This window comes from Malania oleifera, chromosome 10 (genome assembly GCF_029873635.1).
Source record: "Malania oleifera isolate guangnan ecotype guangnan chromosome 10, ASM2987363v1, whole genome shotgun sequence".
Taxonomy (NCBI): domain Eukaryota; kingdom Viridiplantae; phylum Streptophyta; class Magnoliopsida; order Santalales; family Ximeniaceae; genus Malania; species Malania oleifera.
Window position 1 is genome coordinate 13840905 of NC_080426.1, and position 22466 is coordinate 13863370.

The 22466-nt window shown below is 35.8% G+C and overlaps 1 protein-coding gene across 1 annotated transcript; it reads left to right on the plus strand.

The window, feature by feature from the left end:
• Positions 1–9219: 9219 nt before the first annotated feature.
• Positions 9220–14386, plus strand: LOC131165622 (serine carboxypeptidase-like 27). The gene is made up of 9 exons (XM_058123568.1): positions 9220–10344; positions 10486–10581; positions 10828–10920; positions 11024–11109; positions 11215–11475; positions 13103–13230; positions 13315–13410; positions 13735–13840; positions 13955–14386. Exons 1-9 carry the CDS (start codon positions 9987–9989, stop codon positions 14093–14095), a joined length of 1365 nt encoding a protein of 454 aa, XP_057979551.1. The 5' UTR covers positions 9220–9986; the 3' UTR covers positions 14096–14386.
• The last annotated feature ends 8080 nt before the right edge of the window (positions 14387–22466 follow it).

A 22466-nucleotide genomic window follows, 5' to 3' on the forward strand; every position in this document is an offset into this window, starting at 1 on the left:
TATTGCTAATCGGGTTGACAACGTTTATTGCATTAACTTTGAAAACTTGATATCTCAAGAAGTTCATGCTTCACAACCTTAAATGAAGCTAGTTGGCTGTGACATAGGAGATTAGGACATGCTAGTATGGATCTGTTGTCCAAATTAGCAAAAAGAAACTTAGTCAAGGGTTTACCTATTTGGCCCCACCAGAACTCAAAGCCTAGGAGGAAAGTAATACGCCTTCGTCATAGTTGATGACTACTCTAGGTTTACTTGGGTGCTCTTCCCATCCTCCAAGGATGAAGCGTGTAATATGTTGATTAACTTATGCAAGAAGCTTCAAAATGAAAAAGGGTATGACATTCAAAATATTAGGATTGACCGAGGTAGAGAGTTCAAAAATAAAGATGTTGAGAACTATTGTACTGAACATGGAATATCTCACAACTTCTCAGCACCTCGTACACTTAAACAAAATGGAGTTGTTGAATGGAAAAATAGGTCACTTAAGGAGATGGTTAGGACCATGTTGAACGAGCATAATCTGCCTAAATATTTTATGCTGAAGCGGTAAACATTGCATGTTATGTGATGAACAAAGTCTCACTTAAGACTAGCCTAGAAATGACCCCATATGAACTTTGGAAAGGAAGAAAACCGAATATATCTTATTTCCATGTTTTTGGATGCAAGTGCTTTGTCTTAAATGACAAAGAGGACCTAGGAAAGTTTGATGCCAAATCACATGAAAGAATCTTTCTTGGATATGCTGCGAACAACAAAGCCTTTAGAGTTTACAACAAAAGGACTCTTTCAGTTGTAGAATCAATCCATGTAGCATTTGAAGAGGCTAATCCATTCTCTTCTAAACCTATTGAAGTTGATGAAATAGAAGTAAGAAAAATTTTAGAAGACCTAGTAGTTCAGGAAGTAAAAGATGAGAGTAATGAAATAAGCACACCTATAAATGATAACTCTCAAAGTTAGTTTGAATTGCCTAAGGAGTGGAAGTTCGTAAGGAATCACCCCAAAGATCAAATTATAGGTGAACCTTCACGAGGAGTGTCCACTAGATCTTCATTAAAGAATCTATGTGATCATTGTGCATTCCTATCTCAAGAGGGACCCAAGAACATAAATGAGGCAATTAATGATGAATCATGGATGGTAGCCATGCAAAAGGAGTTAAATCAATTTGAGAGGAATAAGGTTTGGAAGTTAGTTCCTAGACCTATTGATCACTATGTAATCGACACTAAATGGGTTTTTAGGAACAAGAATGATGAAAATGGAATTGTAGTCCGTGACAAGGTTAGATTGGTAGCTCAAGGTTACAATTAGGAAGAAGGAAAAGATTATGATGAAACCTTTGCTCCAGTAGCTAGAATTGAAGCAATTAGAATGCTACTAGCCTATGCATCCCACAAGGACTTCAAATTTTACCAAATGGATGTGAAAAGTGCATTTCTAAATGACTTCATAAATAAAGAAGTGTATGTTGCACAACCCCCAAGATTTGATGACTTTCATTTTCCTAATCATGTATTTAGACTAACAAAAGCCTTATATGGATTGAAACAAGCTCCTAGAGTTTGGTACGAATAATTAAATGGCTTCAAGTTAGAAAACAAATTTTCTAGAGGGAATATGGATAGCAACCTATTTATAAAGTCTAAAGATAATGATATGCTTATCATACAAATATATGTTGATGACATTATCTTTGATGCTACAAATAAGGACTTATGTAAAGACTTCCCCAAATGCATGAAGGATGAGTTTGAAATGAGTATGATGGGCGAATTGACATATTTCCTTAGTCTTCAGATCAAGCAAGCTAAGAATGACACCTTCATAAATCGATCGAAGTATATAAAAGACTTGCTTAAGAAGTTTGATATAGAAGGTGACAAGCCATTGGGAACTCCAATGAGCCTATTAGTCTTGATAGAGATGAGTAAGGAAAGCCAGTAGATGTAAAGTATTACCGTGGCATGATTGGTAGCCTACTCTATTTGATTGCTAGTAGACCTGACATTATGTTCAGTGTTTGCATGTGCACTCGCTTTCAAGCGGCTCCAAAATAATCTCACCAAATAGCTGTCAAAAGGATATTGAGATATTTGATAGGTACTATTGACTTAGGCATTTGGTATCCTAAAGATACATCATTTGAAATGATTATCTATTCGGATGCAGATTATTCCGGATGTAAGATAGACAGAAAAAGTACTAGTGGTACTTGCCACTTTTTAGGACGATCTTTAGTATCTTGGTTTTCCAAGAAACAGAATTATGTGCCATTATCTACTGCCGAGGCTGAATACTAAGCAGTAAGTAGTTGTTGTGCACAAACTTTATATATGAAACAACAACTCAAGGATTTCAATTTGGAATATTAGGCTGTACCGATAAAATGTGATAATACAAGTGCTATAAATATTTCAAAGAATCCTATTTCTCACTCTAGGACTAAGCACATTGACATTAAACATCATTTTCTTAGAGATCATGTGCAAAAGGAAGGTATAATTCTTGAATTTACAAATACAGATGAACAATGGGCTGACATTTTTACTAAACCTCTTTTAGATGATATGTTCATCTCAATATGAAGAGAATTAGACTTATTACATAGTGAAGAGGTGATTTGAGAGGAAACTTTAATGTGAATGAATGGTTGAACTAAGAGTATATGTAGGTCAAAAATGTTGAAGGTCATGCGACTGACCCATTCATCATTAGTTGACTGCAGCTATACTGGTCAGGCGTCTGACTCTTCGAGCACAGTCAATTGACCAGCGGCGGTATATAAATTTATTGTTCGTAAAAACCCTAACTTTTCATACTCTATCAACTGACCATATATCTCCACTCTCCCAAAGTCTCTTTCTTTTGTCTTCAAGTCATATTTCACGAAGATTCAACCAATTAAACCTCAAAATATCCTTCAATCTTTCATTCCTACTTCATTTTAAAGGATCTCACCGGTTAGTTTCTTCAAAAACATGCCTAGAACCAAGCTTATGGTGACTCGAGGTTCCTCCTCTGGAAAAGACGATACAAACGACATCGAGAAATGGTTGATGACGCCTCACGCAAAGAAAATCTATAGGAAGCATCTTCGATCTACTGAACCTATATTTGGTAAGGTTTTAGACGTTGAATTTTTTAGAGAAGAGTTTCCAACTATTTTACCATTGTTTAATGCTTTGGGTTGGGAACGATTCATAACCTATCAGGCTAGAAGCATGTATCCAAATCTTGTTAAGTTTTTCTATGCAAACATGATAAAAGGAGAAACGGCGACATCCATTGAGGTCATGAATATATGTGTTGCTCTCACTCCACAAACTTTAGCTACCAGATTTAGAATCCAAAACTGAGAATTTGAATGTCCACTAATTGGTTTGACTTGGATAATGATGTTGAATCAGGTGTAATCCCAAGAGGGAGGGGGGGTGAATTGGGTATTTAAAAATTCTTTGGCACTAATTTACCGCTTAAACTCTTCTTATATATTTACCAAAAAAAAATTCTTGTTACTCAATTACTTTTGTGCAAGACTATCCAACCTATGCATGCAATATACACACTTTAAATGCAATGCTGAAAATAAATAGTAAAGGGAAGAGAGAAGACAAACACAGTTTTATGAGTTCAGCCGACTTTGCTTACGTCCTCACCTTGAGCAACCACTCAAGGATTCACTAAAACCCTGCTCTTTAAAGTGGGACGGAGCTTCCCTTATAATCCGCTGCTTACAAGAGGTACAACTTCCTCCTACTCCACTGCTTACAAGAGATGCAACTCTCTCTTCACACATCGGTTCACACACCGAACCGTGTATACAATAAGATCTGAAAATTAACACTCAAAGTAATGCTTCTAACAAAAGCTGGTGAGTACAATTCAAAATCCTAATACATTAACATATGATATAACTTGAAGCTCATGAATGTATGAAAACGATACAATCGTTTTATGTAAGATATGCTTCAACACATGACTCCCTATTTAACCAAAACTCTTAAGTAAAGATATATTTAAAATGTTTTGGAGTCAACTAGGAATCTTGGTTCACTTTACAAAAATGCACAAGTATGTTTGACGTGAACTAGTTAACAAAAAAAAAAAAACTTTGTCTAGAATACAAACTCAATCAAAATCACAAAGTTTTATTTCATGTATTCAATCACAAACTGAGTATATTAATTTTCAGAAAATATTCCTCAATTAAATGTATAGTTATAAGTACCAAAGATATTTAATCAAGCTTTAATATATCTAAAATATAAATCCTTTAGAAAACACACACTTAAATCAAACCTTTCAATCAATCACACAATCTAAATTAAGTAATGATCTTGTTTAGAATAACTATGTATATGTATAGGTATTTTCAAGATCAACCTTTTAATCAAACTAGGTTTTTCAATAATAAGCTCTATGAAAAATATATGTAGATTTATATACTCTTGAATCAAAAATCAATCAACCAAGTTAAATAAACTTTCTCAAGTAATGATCTCTTCAAAAATCGATTTTTATACGAATATGCACACTCAAGATCAAAACTTTTCTAATGATAGTCAAGAGCACGTAATGAGATGAGATGAAATGAGATGAGATGTTCTTAAGAATAATAACTTGAAAGATCAAACTTCAATATTAGATTGAAGTACAGTTGAGTAAACAAGTTCCCTTTGAGAATCTGAGTTGATTTGCCCAAGCTTGAAGATTAGAGATTGAAGTGTAGGCAATCGTTTAGCACTAGGAGCATATTTTCAACGTTCTTTCAACAATGTGTGTTCTTCTCTTTCTTGTGTGGTAACATCTATTCTAGGGTTTAGATATTCAGAATATATAGTATATTACCCTTAGGATTGATCTCAGCCGTTGGATCAATAAAATAGCTCATGAGTCCTTTTAATAAAAATTTGATTTTTAGACTTTCCCGTGATTTCAAGCAACCAAAGTGGGGTTCAGGCTCCTAAAGTAGCAACTTCAGGCGCCTGAGGTTCCAAGGTCAGGCGATCGAAGTACCTTTGCGAGATTATGTTTTCCCATTTAATTTTTCAAGCTACCGAACTTAATCTTCAGGCAACGGAAGAAATTCTTCAGGCGACTAAGGTTGAATTCAGGCTACCGAAGTCCCCTTTTTCTCACATATTCATTTCTAGTTTAAAATTCTGCTTTGCTTCTTTGCTTGGGTCTTTTATAAAACAGTTTTCCATGATTTTAAAAACCTTTCTAAACCCATGTAAGTTCCCTAATGATGTACATGAAATGCATGAATCCTAAAATCATTTTAAGTTATGTTGAGCCTCAATTTAAATTATACGAAAATGTAAGTACATGAGTTCTAAATACCCATTCCTAAGATATTCTTGAACTTTACCGCTTGCATCTTGATTCTCATACTCTTTGAGTTCTATGGTGCTTTCCAAAATTTGTAAGCTTTATTTGAAAGCTTCCATGACTCGTTATCTTTTCGTGCATGCTTAATGTAAGTCATGTTCACAAACTCAATGCACAGATCAAATACCAAGTGATTTGTCATTATCAAAACAGGATTGGACTCGTAGAATCAACAAATGACACAGGATTTTACCCCTAAGAAATTTTTACCATTAATTATGATAAAAGCTTCCATATATTTTGGTAATCCTCCATTATACCATCAACTTAACCTTCAAGCCCAAATTTTACAGAAACTCATCACGTATAATATTTTGCCTAGGATAGGATCACAAGATCATGTCTCCTACCTTGATTGTTTTGTGATTTGGTGTCTGTTAAAAAGAAAGAAACTTGATTTACCTAACCTAATATTAAAATGGATGATCACGCGAGAAGAGGCTAGAAGAGTCGTTCTACCTTATGGAATAGTGTTGAACCTAATTTTTGATCATTTAAATATTACCACTTCATTCACCTTGTTCATAAATTGTAACTGCTATGATATTTTTTATTTACAACAATTAAGCAGATAGGTATAAACAACGTCCATAAGATTGATTTCTAAAAGGTAGATGTAGACAGCTCCTGAGCCCTAGCAAGATGTACCACCCGCGGATGATACATCCTCTTGGTTTATAGCTTATCAGCAGCAGATAGATTTGTCTATGATGGAATGAATATTCAATATTGGGTAGCCGACATGATGAATGCCTGGAAAAAGAGAAGCTTGACCCGGCAAAGCATGCAACTCTGTGTGTACAAGAGAAGAGTGCAGTGGATTTGAATTAAGGGCCCAGGGCCATGGTCAGCCCGCTCGGCTCAGCGGATCAATTCCCCTGTTTCCCCTGTTTTCTAATCTAAAAAAGAAATTTAAAATCATGTCATCATGTCATATCATCAAGTGCATTTACATGTGGAGAGGTGGTTTTTGTTAAAAAACATATAAAATATATCGGGGATAAAATATGTCATCGTTATTATATTATTATAATTTTTATTATTGACTACATAATTATAAATGATATATATGTGTTAAAGAAAAAGTTAGGCACCAGAAATTTTTTTTGGAATTAATGGCCCCGCTCAATTCATAATGAGATTATTTTAATTTTTTTAAATTTTTTGTATTATTTCTCATTATATTGTTCTTTATTATGTACATAGAGAAAGAGTTATATGAAATGAAAATCTTACATACAATTCTGAAACGGATATTTTGGAATTGAACAACGGCTGCAACGGATGTTAGGACAGTCTAAAAGAAATTATGATGGTGCTCATTTAATGCATTTTAGGTGTTTATTTAGAAATTTATTAATTATACTCAACGCCCCAATTCTATTAATTGGGTAAGCTTAAGTAGGCTAATGGTTAATACAACTATACCCTAGTTAATTTTTTATTAAATTTATACTTCATGTGTTTTGGTTGATTACTGTGGTTAGAGGCTAAGATTTCACTTTTTATTTCTTTCTTTTTTTATTTTTAAGTTAAACTCGATCATTTTCTTAGTAATTATTAAGTTATGGGTTTATGTGTTGAGAAAAATGATCGACGAACAGCAATCGCACAAGCAAAAATCACGCAATACAAATGTGAGACCAGATTTACGTGATTCGGTCCACTATGACCTACGTCCACGGGAGAGCACAAATTCACTAAAATCACTAGGAAAATTACACAAGGATGAGGAGGAGGTCTACTGCCCTCAACTCCTCTCTCACTCTCTCTTCACTTTGCCTCACAACACAACACCACACTCTCTGCGACACAGCTCTCTGAACTCTCACAATGCAGCTCTCTGCATGCACGCACACACACACACACACACACACTGCAACTTTGCTGCACTCAGCTGCAACTCACCCCACACTGCTGCAATTCACCGCACATTCCACACACACATACATTACATATATATACACATGGGAGGGGGAATAAGTCAAACAAAGGCTGCTGCAAAGTCAAGTAGTAGGCAAATTGTTGGAGGCCGTCTATCTCTAGTTTCAACATTTTCAGCTGGGTGCGACTGCCGACACATACGAGCCACACATCTCCTAACATTATGTGTAGAGAAAAACTGTGTGGTACATTTCAGGTCACTTTATGATATTATATTGGGATGTACGATGATGCAACACCTATGTGAATGACGTAAATAATAATTCAAACTAATTTTGATTGGCAATTTTACAATTATAGAGAAGGAAATATAAATCAATATAATATGTAAATCTTTTTGCACCTTTAGCGCTTAAAGTTATCGTAGGTATAATTATGGTTAATTTTAATTGACATATTGTAATATTCATGCTCAAATTGACTTAAAAATTTCAACTTTAAATCCTCCCAAATTCAATTGATTTTATAACAACTTGGTCAAACTTATGAGCATCATTGTAGAATTGGAATTTAGGCTCTTAAATCATTCTAGTGATTCCCACTCGAATAAAGTTGACTTCATTCGTAATTGCGTGCTAACTTGACTTGTTTGCGTAATTATTACTCTAGGAAAGAATCATCATCTCTAATAGTTCAAGTCAATTTACCTCTTATTTCATTGTTCTCCTTTTACTCACTTTTCGATCTTTGCAAACATTAAAACTTTATTAAATATTGATATGCTTACTTACAAAACATTGTTAGAAGAAATCTAGTACACAATTTTTGACTCTAAAGACAAACAAATGACCCATTTTTTTCTAATAAGTTGAGTGAGCAAATCATTTTATGATATTACCACATTTCGTATAGGCATTCCTCACGTTGTATTTTGTAGAAATTAAAGGAGTTGGAAGAAGAAAAAAAAAAGGGAAAAGAAAAATGAGTAAAAGTGTTTCCTTTGCTCAAAGATCTAGATGCCGCTTGAAATTTGGAAAACAAAAAACAAAAGAATATATAAAAGAATTTATTTTTTATTATTTAATTATCGAGAAAAGTGATAAAAAAAAATATACAACAAACAATAAACAAAATTTGATCTTGCACATCATTAATGCTTGATGTAAAGAACATGAAACAAAAATTTAATTTCATTCTTATTTTCTTTTTTTGTCATTTCTATAAATAAAATCTTTAATTGAGATGGAGGCTTAGGCCATCTTTGAACCAGAAAAGCATAAAAAAATAAAAATAAAAATGAAAGAATCTACCTTTTTATATTTGGTCATAAGAAAAGTGAGAAAATAAATACATACGTGACAAATCAAGAAACAAAAAATATGATTTTACATGGCATCAACATTTGATTTAAAATTTTTTTAATTATGCCAAAATAAATATTTAATTTTGATAATATTTGATATGGAGGAAAAAATATAATAGAAAGCAAATTTACTTTCTTTTTTCTATTTTTTTGCTTTTATATTTTTCAAACAAAAGTCTGAATCCAAACGCAGTGTTAAGAAAAAAGAGTAGAAGGTAATGGTTTTTTTTTTTTTCGGTTCTCTTAAAATGAGTTTTCCAAAAAATGTGAGGAGAATAAATTAAACTTGTCAATCAAGTTGAAACGACAATCATTTTCTTTCTTCTCTATTTTCGTCATCCCACCACACTACGCAAGGGAAATTAAAATGCCCTTTTTGTCCCTACTTTTTCCTTTACGCAATTTGCTTTTCCCCTCCTTCAATCCCTTTCTCTACCAAATACAACACTAAAGACACACAATAAATTGAATGAATAGTAGTTTTTAGATATGCATGTGGATTTTTCATAATGTCATCTGCATGAAAATGAAAGCAATAAAACACAAAGGGTACTTGGCTTGGAACACATGAGATAAAAAGACAAAAACCTGGAGAGAGCCTTGTCCATTCAAGGAAGGCCTCGTCTGGGAAAATAATTCCATGGGGTACAGTTGTATGAGGCAGGTCTAAGGTTAGGAATAACAGCTCATGTATATTATTATTAAGGATGCTTCGTGATTGTTTGTTTATCCAGAAAGTAAGCCAGGTTTGTGCTTATTTTAATGTTTTATTAGGCGTTCCCATCTTTGGTGAGATTTACGAACTTGAGTTCCCCAGGCTTTAGAGCCTATTAAAATTCAGTTCGCAGTCTTGAGCTCTTTATTTTTATTTATTTTTGGCTTTTTCAGTTGTTGCAGTCAACTGGGTTTAATCTAAAGACCAGAAACTGCAAACCAACCCCACGTGCTTGCCTTCTGCCCGTTTGGGCAATGGGCCGAAAGAAGCGAACACTTATAGTCAATGCTAAATATGATGAAAAAAAAAAAAAAAAACTGCTACATTAGCTCTGAAATTCACTCACGAATACGCATGAAACGAGAAATGTAAAGAAAATTAGCTCAAATGATTCAACCCATTCACGCCTCAGCACAGCTAATCGTAATCATAGTAATAAATTTGCTCAACAAATCTATGTGGATCTGAGCATCTCTCTCTCTCTCTCTCTCTCTCTCTCTCTCTCTCGAATATATAAGAGTCTGTAGATAAATTCCCCTCAGAAGTGGAAACCCAGAAATATTTTGGGGTCTGGGTTTTTGGGTATTATCATTTTTTTGTTGTTCCTTCATTGATTGATATATGGGTCCTTCGCTGTTCCATGCTCTTGGTTGCCTGTCATTTCTTCTCCTGGGTACATGTTACAGCGCTTCTTTCCAAGGAGAAAAGATCAATAAATTGCCAGGGCAGCCGGAAAATGTGGGATTCGCTCAGTACTCGGGCTATGTGACCGTGAATCAGAAAGCGGGAAGGGCATTGTTCTACTGGTTGATTGAGTCGCCGGCCAGTCGGAGCCCTGAATCGAGACCATTGTTGTTGTGGCTCAATGGAGGTCCCGGCTGTTCTTCCGTTGCTTATGGAGCTGCTGAAGAGATCGGACCATTCCGAATTCGACCGGATGGAAAGACCCTCTTCTTAAATCCATACTCTTGGAACAATTGTATGTGAAAATTTCAAATTCGCGAGTCACATGACATCTCTTCTTTCCTTTGTAATTTGGAATTATCATTTTAAATTTTTTATGATGCGCTTTTATCAGGGATTCTTTTTAATTTTAGTATAACATATGAATATTTTGCAGTGGCAAATTTGCTTTTCCTCGAATCTCCAGCTGGTGTTGGTTTCTCATACTCAAATACTTCGTCTGATTTGTATACTGCTGGTGACCAGAGAACAGGTACTTCGTTTGCTTCATGCTGTTTTACACTCTTTTTTTTTTTGCCCGGTCAACACCAAAAACTATAATTTGTTACTCACCTACTTCTACACAACAATTGGATCATGCTGTTTCACACTCAATTGCTTTGTGACAGCTCTCGTTAAAGTCTGAAATTGGTTTGGAAAATTTGGGTGTTTTATTCTTAAATCTCGTTAATTTTGACATTTTAGATGTTTTTGGGATGTGGGTGTTGTGAACTTGTAGCTGAAGATGCATACACATTTCTTGTGAATTGGTTTGAAAGGTTTCCACAGTACAAGCACAGAGCGTTTTACATTGCCGGAGAGAGTTATGCAGGTGCTCCAAATTATTTCCATTTTCTTCTTCTTCTTCTTCTTCTTCTAATCATGTTGCTTTGCTGGGACTGCCCAATCCAATGATGAACTTAATGTCATTGCAGGTCACTACGTTCCGCAGTTATCTAAAATCGTCTATGAAAAAAACAAGGGGATTGAAAATCCAATTATCAACTTCAAGGGCTTCTTGGTACGATTGAGGATAATTTTCAATTATATGCTTTTGCTCTCTCCTGCTTTGTTGGTGTTAACCTTTCGATTTTCCTTTTTCTTTTGATCCTGACCCTCTTTAAAGGTGGGAAATGCTGTGACTGATGACTACCATGATTTTGTTGGCACCTTTGAGTACTGGTGGACCCATGGGTTGATCTCTGATTCCACCTATCGAATGCTACGAGTTGCTTGTGACTTAGGATCCTCTCAACATCCATCAATTGAATGCATGAAGGCTCTTAGTGATGCAGAGGCTGAGCGGGGAAACATTGATCCATATAGCATCTTCACGCGTCCCTGCAATAATACCTTATCAACAAGGCGGATCATAAGGGGTCATTATGTAAGTTCTTGCCAATATTATACTCTTTTTTTTGGGTTAAAAGTATAGCAATTTTCATATGATGGTCAAGTGACTAGCAATAAAAAGAAGGCTGAGTTTAGACCCCTCCCTTCTAAATTTAATTTTCAACAGTTGTTATTTTCTCTGCAGTCCCACATGATTTTATCTGATTTAGTTGTATAATGACATTATACATCAATGTTGCTGAATTCAGAATCTGGGAAATGCTATTGGTAAAGTGTATTTCTGAGTCGAGGAATTAATTGGGAAGTTATGAAAGAAATATTTGAAAACCAGTGATTTTGCTAAAGATTGTTGAGAGTCTGGTTATAATGGAAAGGAAAGTAATGCATGTTAAAAACAAGAATAATATGCAGACTCTATTGCAATATAATTTGGGAATACTGCCAGAGTTTGGTTAATTACTTTGGGCATTCGGTCTAACTTGGTCAGTCATTGATTATGTCTAAGCAAATTATAGTTCATGCATTTGATGAGGAAATCACATAATTTTGAACTCGTCTAGATATATTTAAAAGGTAGCAGTGATGTTTTCTTGAATGCATCTTCTGTCAAATTTTCTTATGCCTTTTGGTTTGTCCCAGTCTAGAGCATGCCGACTGATTTCTTAATGGATCCTGCATATAACTATGGGAAGTCCCGTCTTGGGTTTGTAATATAAAGCATTGAACATAAAGCAGCAACCAAAGCTGCGTGAGTGCCTTTTTGTGCTATTCTATTCTAGGGAATAGATAGTCCTCAAACCAAACGTCACCTTAGCATTTACACTTGTGCCATTCTACTACTTCTTCCCCTTCTACTTTTCCATCAGCATGCCTGTGACCCATCATTCCTTGTAGAAATTAGAATGAAATGATCATCATGCATCATTCAATTGATTAAAGCTACAACCAAGAGTTGCAGACCACAGGCCAACTTCATAAAGCTGTGGCAGTGAATTAGGCCGATGCTGGTCCTGGAAGGGTGGTATAAAGGACTGAATGTGTGCAATCTACCTACATCATAGTGAGGGAACTCTTTTGGAAGATGTTTTTTCTTGGTCATTTAGTGAATGAAGAGTGCTTAAATTAGAAAGGCGAGGTGGTTACAGTGTGGTCATTTCTGAAAATGATTTGAACTTTATGATTAGAAACGAACGTCAAAAGAAAAAAGCAATTTCAAGCTTGTATAGTCAATGGACTATCACTGAATTGAGTCGCTGAGCGCATATTTTTTGTTAACATATTTATCATATGTAACATTCTCATCTTTACACCATATTTACATCTAATGTGCTTTGTTTCAGTCTCTCAATTTTGTTCTTGTATTTTTTCTGATCATTACCCCTGGTTCCTTCGTCACTATATTATCATGTTAATTCTCTGATTCAGAATAACACCAAATATTTGCAAAATCTGCATTTTTTTTTTCACTATATATATACAGGCGACTCAGTATTGCTTTTTATTTTGCACTGCATTTCCACTTCCATTATCAGCCCTTCCCAACCATGCCAACAACTAAGCCTTCATGTCAACTATTTGTAATTATGTGATTTATTAGTTATGATTCATGAAATCTTCAGCAGGTTTGCATTAGCTGCTCACACCATTGTTTTTAATTACAGCCATGGATGTCCAGGGCATATGATCCCTGTACTGAGAGATACTCGAATTTGTACTTCAACCTTCCAGAAGTTCAGCAGGCACTCCATGCAAATGTCACCGGCATTTCATATCCATGGAAAACATGCAGGTACGCTAACAGGTGCATGGTTTTAAGATGTTTTTACTCGGCAGTTAGTGGCAGAACTTCTTATTGAATTTCCCGACTTTGCAGTGATATTGTTGGGAACTACTGGGCTGATTCTCCACTATCCATGCTTCCTATCTATAAAGAACTAATCGCCGCTGGTCTCAGGATATGGGTATACAGGTAGGGTTCTCTTACCTTAAGATTTTCCTTCTGTCTACTGATTAAAGGACTTTTTTATTTTTTTTTGGATAGTTATGCCAGTTGAGTGTGTAAAAACCTAGGATAACATGCCTGCCTGTCTGCCCCTATCTACTTAAATCTTGCAGGGGTAATGAAGTACTATGACTTTAAAGTGTGTGTCCACAATCTATTGTTTCTTACAGCTGAAAATACTTTGGAATAAGATCATTGAGGATTTAATTGAGAGGGGTGTGGTGTCTTAAATATTTTGATGTGGCCTGTTATTCATCTAGATCATGGTTTTAATTAATACTCTTTGTCCAGTGGAGACACTGATGCTGTTGTTCCTGTTACTGCAACTCGATACTCCATTGATGCTCTGAAGCTTCCAACTGTTGTTAACTGGTACCCATGGAATGACAATGGAAAGGTTGGTGCTGAGAGATGAATAATATTTACTTTTACAATGTACTCTTGGGAGGCAATGGCAATGATATAGATCATAGTCTTCTTAACACGGTTTCTCACCCTTTCTATGAAATAGGTCGGTGGGTGGAGTCAAGTATACCAAGGGCTAACATTAGTGACAATAACCGGAGCAGGACATGAGGTTCCACTTCTTCGCCCTCGAGAAGCCTTTATTCTTCTCAGATCATTCTTGGAGAACAAGCCCATGCCAAAGTGAATCTGTGTAGTTTAATTTTATGCATTTTACGGTGAATAAACCGTCCTTGATAAATTGTCAAGATTACAGGGGCTGAAAAAGATTGGAATAAGAGAAGCATTCCTCAGTCATGCCTGTCCATTCTTGCTGCCCTGTGCAGCATTTTTTTTTCTTCCTTCCCTCTTGTTTGTTTAGAGATTGTCCACAAAAGCTAATTGCAGAGTATATGGACGTTCGAATTGAAATGAACTACAATTCATTGTAGATTATTGATATGAAATTTACTTCACGTAAGAATTTGATTATTGGAAATGCTCATTATTAATGATTTAGATCTTTATGTTCATGTTTCTAGTTTCGTTTATTTTCCAGCTCTTGGGGTTGCATGTTGATTCTTGCTCCCATGTATTGTATGTTTTGGTCTTCCCAGTTTTGGCTTCCAGTTTGGATTTACATTATCCCTGCGTTTGAATTGAAACTAACTATACAAATCATTGTAGATTATTTATATGAAATTTACTTATAAGAATTTAGTTATTGAAAATGCCCATGATTTATGATTTACATTTTTACATCCAGTCTTATTTATTTGCTTGCCAGCTCTTCTGATTTGCAATTGGAGGTCCCATTTATTGTGTGTTTTGGAGTTTTGAGTTTTGGCTTTCAATTTAGATTTACACTTTTAAGTATGGATTTTGGGCATTATATTTGGACTTGTGTGAATTTATTTAAACAAAACTTAATAGACTTTATATTACTTATTGTCTAAATTAATTAACCTACACTTTTAAGAGAAAAATTTAGTAGCCACAGTGACAAATTGAATTTTCAAAATTACCCTTCATGTGATACTGATATAAAATTAGAATGACATATATGCCCCAAAAGCAAGAAGTGAATGTGCATGTTGTTTGGTGATTAATCTCTTAGGCTGCTCCTTCGGCGTTCGCCTTCCATTTGTGCAGATTGTCTCTTCGCCGTAGCTGCACTGTCGGAATCCCAATCGCATGCTCGTTGTTCCCAACTGCCATTGGTTGATCATTCTTCCAATATATATATATCCCTACAAATCCCCTTCGTTGAACTGAAATTCCTCACAATTTTTGCAGCTTGGGCTGCCTTCTTGCAGAACTTAGACGATTCCTCCCTCAAATCCTTGGATTTTTCCTCCTAACCTCTACTCGCTTACTTGCCCATGGTGTCATTATGTTTAAGGGTTTTTATAGATATTTGTGATGTTAATGCATTTTGATTGAGCCTTTTTGAGGTCTTATTATAGTTTAGTCGGCCTCATGGTGTTCGAGATTGTGTAAGCAATGGTAGCGTGGATGATAAAATATATCCATAGTTGTAATTTCAGCTGAGTTTTGTTAAAATCAACAGAGGTCAGGAAAATTCTCATATTCTTGCAAGAACTATGGGCACGCGTAGCTGTGATCTATATACTTTGTTTACCATCGAAGTTGGCGATGACATTTTGAAGCCAAACAACCCTTACTCCACAAAGCAGTTCATTTCTCAAACATCAGGCCTAGGGCTTAATTATTTGCAGTCCAATCCAGCTAATATGGAACATGGATTAATACTAAAACTTTAATCCCGAAATATGAATGCGGACTGTATCATCATTCTGTCTGTCAATTAATGTTAACATGAATTTTTTTAAGTGAAGAGTATTTTAATAAAGTTAAGAGGTGCCGTCTTCTTTTTAATATATATATGAATTTTTTAATGAAAAACCGAGGAGAGCTGGAAGAGAGGCCAAATGCCCTCAGCTGTTAAATTCTTTATAACAATGTGTTCTCAAAAATAGCTGGCAATTTAAGAGTTACCTTTATTTGGTTTGTGAAATAAAATTAAAGTAGGAAAGGAATTGAAAGAGGAATGGAACAAAGACATGAATGAAATTGCTTTTAGAATGCAATTGCTGCATTTGGTTAGTAACATGGAATGGAAAATAGTCCTTTTCTATTTTTCCAACATTTGATATTCTTCAATTGATTTTATAATGGGATGAAAAATAATCATTTTTTAATTAAAAATCCCTAATACATATATTTAATTTTGTATTATTTTTTTTATTTTATAATAGTGATTTTTATTTGTTTTAATATTATTTTTGATGTTTTTATTATTATTTTGATAGAAATAAATATTATTATTAGTTATTATTATTGTTTTTTTTTTTTTTGATACGCCGGCCTATGCTTACTCACTAGACTAATCTCACACTTACGCCAGTCATGCCCATAACCAACATGTAGGAGGTAAATTCAGATGTGCGGTGCATGTAGAAACCTGAATCAAGAAAATAAAAAGAAAAGAAAAAGATAAAGAAAAAGAAAAGAAGGAAAACGGTTTGAGATAGGACCAAACCGTCTACAGTTTGAGGAACCTCAGGAAAAACAGTCAACAGTTTTAGCACGGCAACAATTTATTAAGACCAAACCGTCAACGATTTCAGAAATCTCAGGGAAACCATCAACAATTTCAACAACCGAGAGTTTTTATATAAGAACATGGGAAAATTGGCCTGGTAAGTAGCCAAACTGTTGATAGGTTCCGGTGGGCCAGCATGCCTATAAGTAGAAACTCTTATATTTTATTTCATTTTAATTCACTCTCTCTCTCTCCTAAGGTTTTGCTCTCTCACTGTTTCCCCTAAACTGAGTCTCTCTCTCCCTCTCTTTAGCCTAAAGGCACTCCACACATGCTCTCTGGTCCTCTCTCTCTCTCCTCTCAGCTTGCCAGTCCTCGTCCTCGGCCACTTCAGAAGTTAGGGTTTCATTCTCCAAAGTTGTAATAGTTTTTCAGGAACAGCTAAAAGGAATAGATTATGTCAGTTATTTTGAAATATGAACCAGTTGAGTTGGTGTATATGTATACAAAAATGTTATATACGATTTTCTGAATGAATCAGACATATGAAAGGAATGTTTTGGTTATTATACGTATTTGGAGAAAACTAAAGTGAGTGGGGTGATCATCTCCTTTTCCTGAAAAACATATGTACTAAGTTAAACTAAACCCTAGAGATGATCATACCTTTATTTTTAGCAAAGTATATTTTCCCAAGGCAATTTGTTATATTATGATATATCTCTTAAATCGTGTGGCATGAGAATGTTTATTATTTTTGCATAACTAAACCAGATGGTTATTATGGTATCATATAGTGAAAGATGTAGGGACTCGAATCCGGAAAATAAATAAAGAAAAGAGAAGGGAAATAAAAAAGGATAAAACAACAGAGCTTATCGACGAGACTCCATTTCTCATTAACGAAGTCTTTTCTGTTGCTCGGTGAAAAAACGCAAAGACCCGTCAACGAGGAGATAACGAGAGATTTTTAGAGATTCTGAAATCTCAGGCTCGTCGACAAGGTCACTTACTCGGCCACGAGCGACCTTCTTCGGCTCATCGACGAGAACTCTGACTCATCGACAAGGCTTGCTGGGTCAACCTTGTTTATAAATATCATTTAGTTGCTTAATGAGGAAGAAACTCAATTCTCTCTCTCTCTCTCTCTCTCTCTCTCTCTCTCTCTCTCTCTCTCACCAACCCTCTCGCTCTTTAGGATTCCATGTCGTCTGTTGCCAAAATCAACAATCTGACATTACTACGTGGATTAGGAGGAGAATCTCTACAGTTATAGCGGATTAGATTTTCGATCTGAGGATTTTCAGGTTTTTTCCTAAAATCGAGGTAAAGATCTGATTTGGTTTCTGATTTTATAGTTATGTAGTGGTTGAGATTATAGTAAAATATTGTTCTTTGGTTTTTAGGTTTCGGGGATCCCGAGTCGTTGTTTTGGATCAATCCGTTTGTATATCTGTTTTCGGGATTAAGGTAAGGGGATTTGTTTATATCAGTATTTTTAAAAAACTGAACTCCTAGAAAGATGGCTTATGCCTTTATGTACATTTTGACTGCTTATCCGCAAAATTTTACTGGGTATAAATGTTGTTTCTTACGATTTTACGGTTTTACAATTTTTGGCAAAAATAGGAGCTTTGGCATATGAACTCCAAATTTTCCCTAACTGTTTTAAAACTAAAGTAGGAACTTCTTGATACCCATGTTTGCAGTTCAAATAGTATTTTTTTTCGAGTTATACACCGTTTATAGCAGATTTTGATGAAATGAACGTGACATATGATATGAAATGGAACATATTGAATTATATACTGGTAAGTGAACTGTAAAAACTAAAATTCCATTTTGTTACCTGAAAATGTGGAAAACAGGTGCCGGTTAATCACTGAGCTTAATTTGTAAAAAAGGTTGAATCGAAAACGTTTGTGCCGGTTAACGCCACTGACTGACAAAAAGAATGAATGCATGAAAGATTGCATGATTGTGAAAATACTGGAACTGTACAAGTTATTATGTTTTATTGTAAATTATATATATGATTGATTGGGACCACAACTTGTTACTAAAGGAGTTGAAAGAAACTCCAGGTTATCTGAGGCTTTAAATAGCTAGAGGCGCTGTTTCATTGCTAACTGAGGTACAATGCAACCACGCATATGAATCAGTGTGGGTATCGAGATAGTCAACTTGTAGGAGTGTATAGGGTCACTGGTGAAATGATAGACCAGGTGGGGCAGCTGGACTATATCTGTGATGCTTGACAGTGCCTGCACAAACAGGGCTTTATTAGAGTTATTAGTGCACCACCTGTACCACGGGATAATAAGGCATATTACTGAAAGTTCCAAAGCTGGTCATTGTCCTAAATTTTCATATACATGATTTAAAAACTGAAATGAGCAAAGTCACAGGTGTAACGACCCGAATTTAAAATAATATTTAAATAATAAAAGAAAAGGGAAGGGGAACCGGAAGCAAAAGGAGGCAGTCGACTTCGTCGACGAACGCGCATTGCATTTTGGAAGGAATAAAGGAAAAGGGGATCAGTAGGGCTTCGTCGACGAAGGCTTAAGAGAATTCGTCGACGAAGGCTTAAGAGAATTCGTCGACGAATACAGGGGACTCGTCGATGAAGAAATATCGAGAGGGGTTTTTGAGCCGACTGAATTTCGTCGACGAAATGAATGAGAATTCATCGACAAAGGATGTGGCTTGTCGACGATGGCTTGTTGACGAATCCTATTCTATAAATACAAGAAATCCAAATTTGTAAGCTTCTCTAAGAAGCTAACTCTCTCACTCTCTCTCCCCTTCGGTTCTCTCCCTTTCTTTCATCAATTTCAGACTAGATCTTCACTAGATCGACAATCCGAAGTCACCACGACGCTCTTGGGGAAGTTCTCTCCAAATCTGTCAGAGCAGATTGTCGGTGAAAGTAAGGTGGAAACCATCCCAAATCCAAGGTAAGACTTTCTACTCAATATTTGGATTTGTGATAGTTGAGAAAAGTGTTATACGCTTAGAAATACTGAACTTTAATACTGGAAATTTTTATTTTCAGGGGTGTTGAATTGGGAATGTTGGAAATCATCCTTAAGTTGAGGTAAGACTTTTTAAGCCAAATTTGACTTAGTGTAGAAAATGTTGTACATACAAAAATACTGAACTTTAATACTGAGAGTTTTCATTTTCAGGGGTGTTGAGTTGGGAACCCTGCGGGTGCGGGGAAGATTTTCTTAGGGGCTTTTCAGGATTCCGGTAAGGAGATAAACTAAACTAGTTTCATTTTGAGAAAATGTATATATAGTAGCATTTGATTTCAGAAATATATATATATAAATTTTATGTGATTTATATTTGGGAAAAATACTGTTGAAAATATTGGTACGTTGAATATGTGAAAAATCTGTTGTGTGGCATGAGTATAAAATGTATGAAATACTATTTTTGGAAATGCGTTTATGGTATGGATTTTTATGATGGAAAACCGGCGTACGGGCTGAGATTTTTATATGTGATTGCCGGCGTACGGGTCGTGCTATGTGGATGTGATTTGCTAGCGTACGGGTTGTGCTATGGTTTTCCGACGTACGGGCCGTGCTATGAGATTGTGATTTGCCAACGTACGGGCTGGGCTATGATTTGCCGGTGTACGGGCCGCGCTATGTGACTGTGATTTGTCGGCGTACGGGATGAGCTATGATAAAATGTGTAATACCGGCGTACGGGCTGATGATTTTTATGACACGCATATATACATGTAAAATGATATGATTGATGTGGAAATTAATAATATGAGATATTCATGTATCACGGTTTCAGTATATATTATATGATATCAGAACTTGGTTGGCTTGGTCTAGGCTAGCACTTGCACATACCGTTGCTATGTGTCTATGGTCTTTGTGATCATGATATTTGTGTTAACACCGCTGTACAGAGTGGTGTGAGATTGGATGGTCAATGTGGTTTATAAGAAGTGTGCTGATCGCCCCTGGTGTACGGACTAGGTGTAGCAGACCCATCGGACCTACAGACTACTATTTGACTTGACAGTGGTTGGCCAACCATTATCAAGTTCCGCCTTTGGGCCACATAATTCAGTCATGTGGGGTAATACATGACAATAGCCATCTAACCTACTATGATAGTTTTTATGTTATTATTACTATATGAGATGAGATATGTTTATGAAAATGCAATATGTTTTGTTATGATTTGATATATACATGTTTTTCTAGATTTGATAAAACAGTATTGAATATGTTATGTATGGTATATGTAAAACACAAAATACTCATGTTGCCACACACTGGTATTAGTTTATTTCCCTTACTGAGAGGTGTCTCACCCCTGAATTTCATAAACTTTTCAGGAGCCCTTGATATGAGAGTGGGAAAAGCTCTGTTGACCTAGTGCTGATTATCTGCCCTTTTTTAAGAATAAGTTTTTGGTAGGGACAGTTAGATTTTGTAGGGTATGTCCCTAGATTTTATTTTTGAGATATATATATGGAAATACAGTGGGTATAGTAACTCTGGTATATTGTGATATATGGTATTTAAATGCACATGATTGTATGTTTTTTGTTGTTTAGGCTTCTGCTGTATGTTTTGATGTATCCTTAGTACCCACGGATCCAAGTGGATTGTGACCTGCTGAGTTGGGATATGAGATCTGTGGTATTGGTTATAATATTTAAAAAAAAAATGTGGAAAAATGAGCAGGTCGTGACAACAGGGTTGAGTACCGTGTGGAGGGAATCGTACAGTGTATGAGCCTGTACCCTACCCTAACCTTGGGGACTCTCACTTGTGATGGTGTTGTATTATGTTTATATATCTTGCAAATTACTATACTGTGTATGTAATACTGTGCAACTGTTTTTAACTGAAATAAACTCATGTAGTCACGTGTTGATGTAATATCTTCCAACTTACTGAGAAATGTCTCACCCTAATCTTACAACCTTTGTTTCAGGTCCTACAGGATGTCGGTCTTAGTTCTTCTAAAGGGACTTTGGCGCGTATAGTCTTGTTATTCGATGAATATCACTACAAACTGATCCAGATATTCATGGAAAACCCTGTTCATTAGGTCCATAAATACTGTTGAGGCATTAGTCAACTCGAAAGGCATGACCGGAAACTCATAGTGACCGTATCTGGTTTGGAAAGCAGTCTTCGCAACATCCTCAGTCCTAACTCTCACCTGATGATACCCTGACCGTAGATCGATCTTCGAAAAAACCTTCATTCCCTGCAACTAGTCAAATAGATCATCTATACGAGGCAGTGGGTATTGATTTTTCACTGTTACCTTGTTGATTTCACGGTAATTATTGCACATTCGCATAAACTCGTCCTTCTTCTTCATGAACAATACTAGAACTCCCCAAGGCGAAACACTAGGCCTAATAAAGCCCTTGTCCAGTAGTTCCTGCAACAGCTCCTTCAACTCTCTAAGTTTAGTTGGAGCCATCCGATATGAAGCTTTAGAAATCAGTGCCTTGCCTAGTAGTAACTCAATAGCAAACTCCACCTCACGATCGGGAGGTAAACTAGGTAAGTCTTCCAGGAATATATTCAGAAATTCGTTAACTACTCGGATATATTCAAGTTTCAAATCATCCCGAGGTGGTTCCTTCATGCAAGCTAAGCACCCCTGACAACCCTCCAAGAGTAACCTTCTCGCCTGTATAGCTGACAGAACCTGTGGCGTCGAACGCACACACGATCCCACGAACTCATACTCCTACTCCTCAAGAGGTCTGGACATTACTACCTTCCTATGACAATCAATCACCACATAACTAAAGAATAGCCAATCCATCCCCAGTATGACGTCAAATCCACACATGTCGTACACTACTAGGTTCTCCGGTAGCAATCTTCCCTAAATAACCACTGGACAGTTCCTTAACATCTTACTAAAGATTGTTATACTCCTAGTCGGTGTAGCCATAGACAAACATTCATCCATTACTTGGGTTTCAACCCCACACAGTTTCACAAAA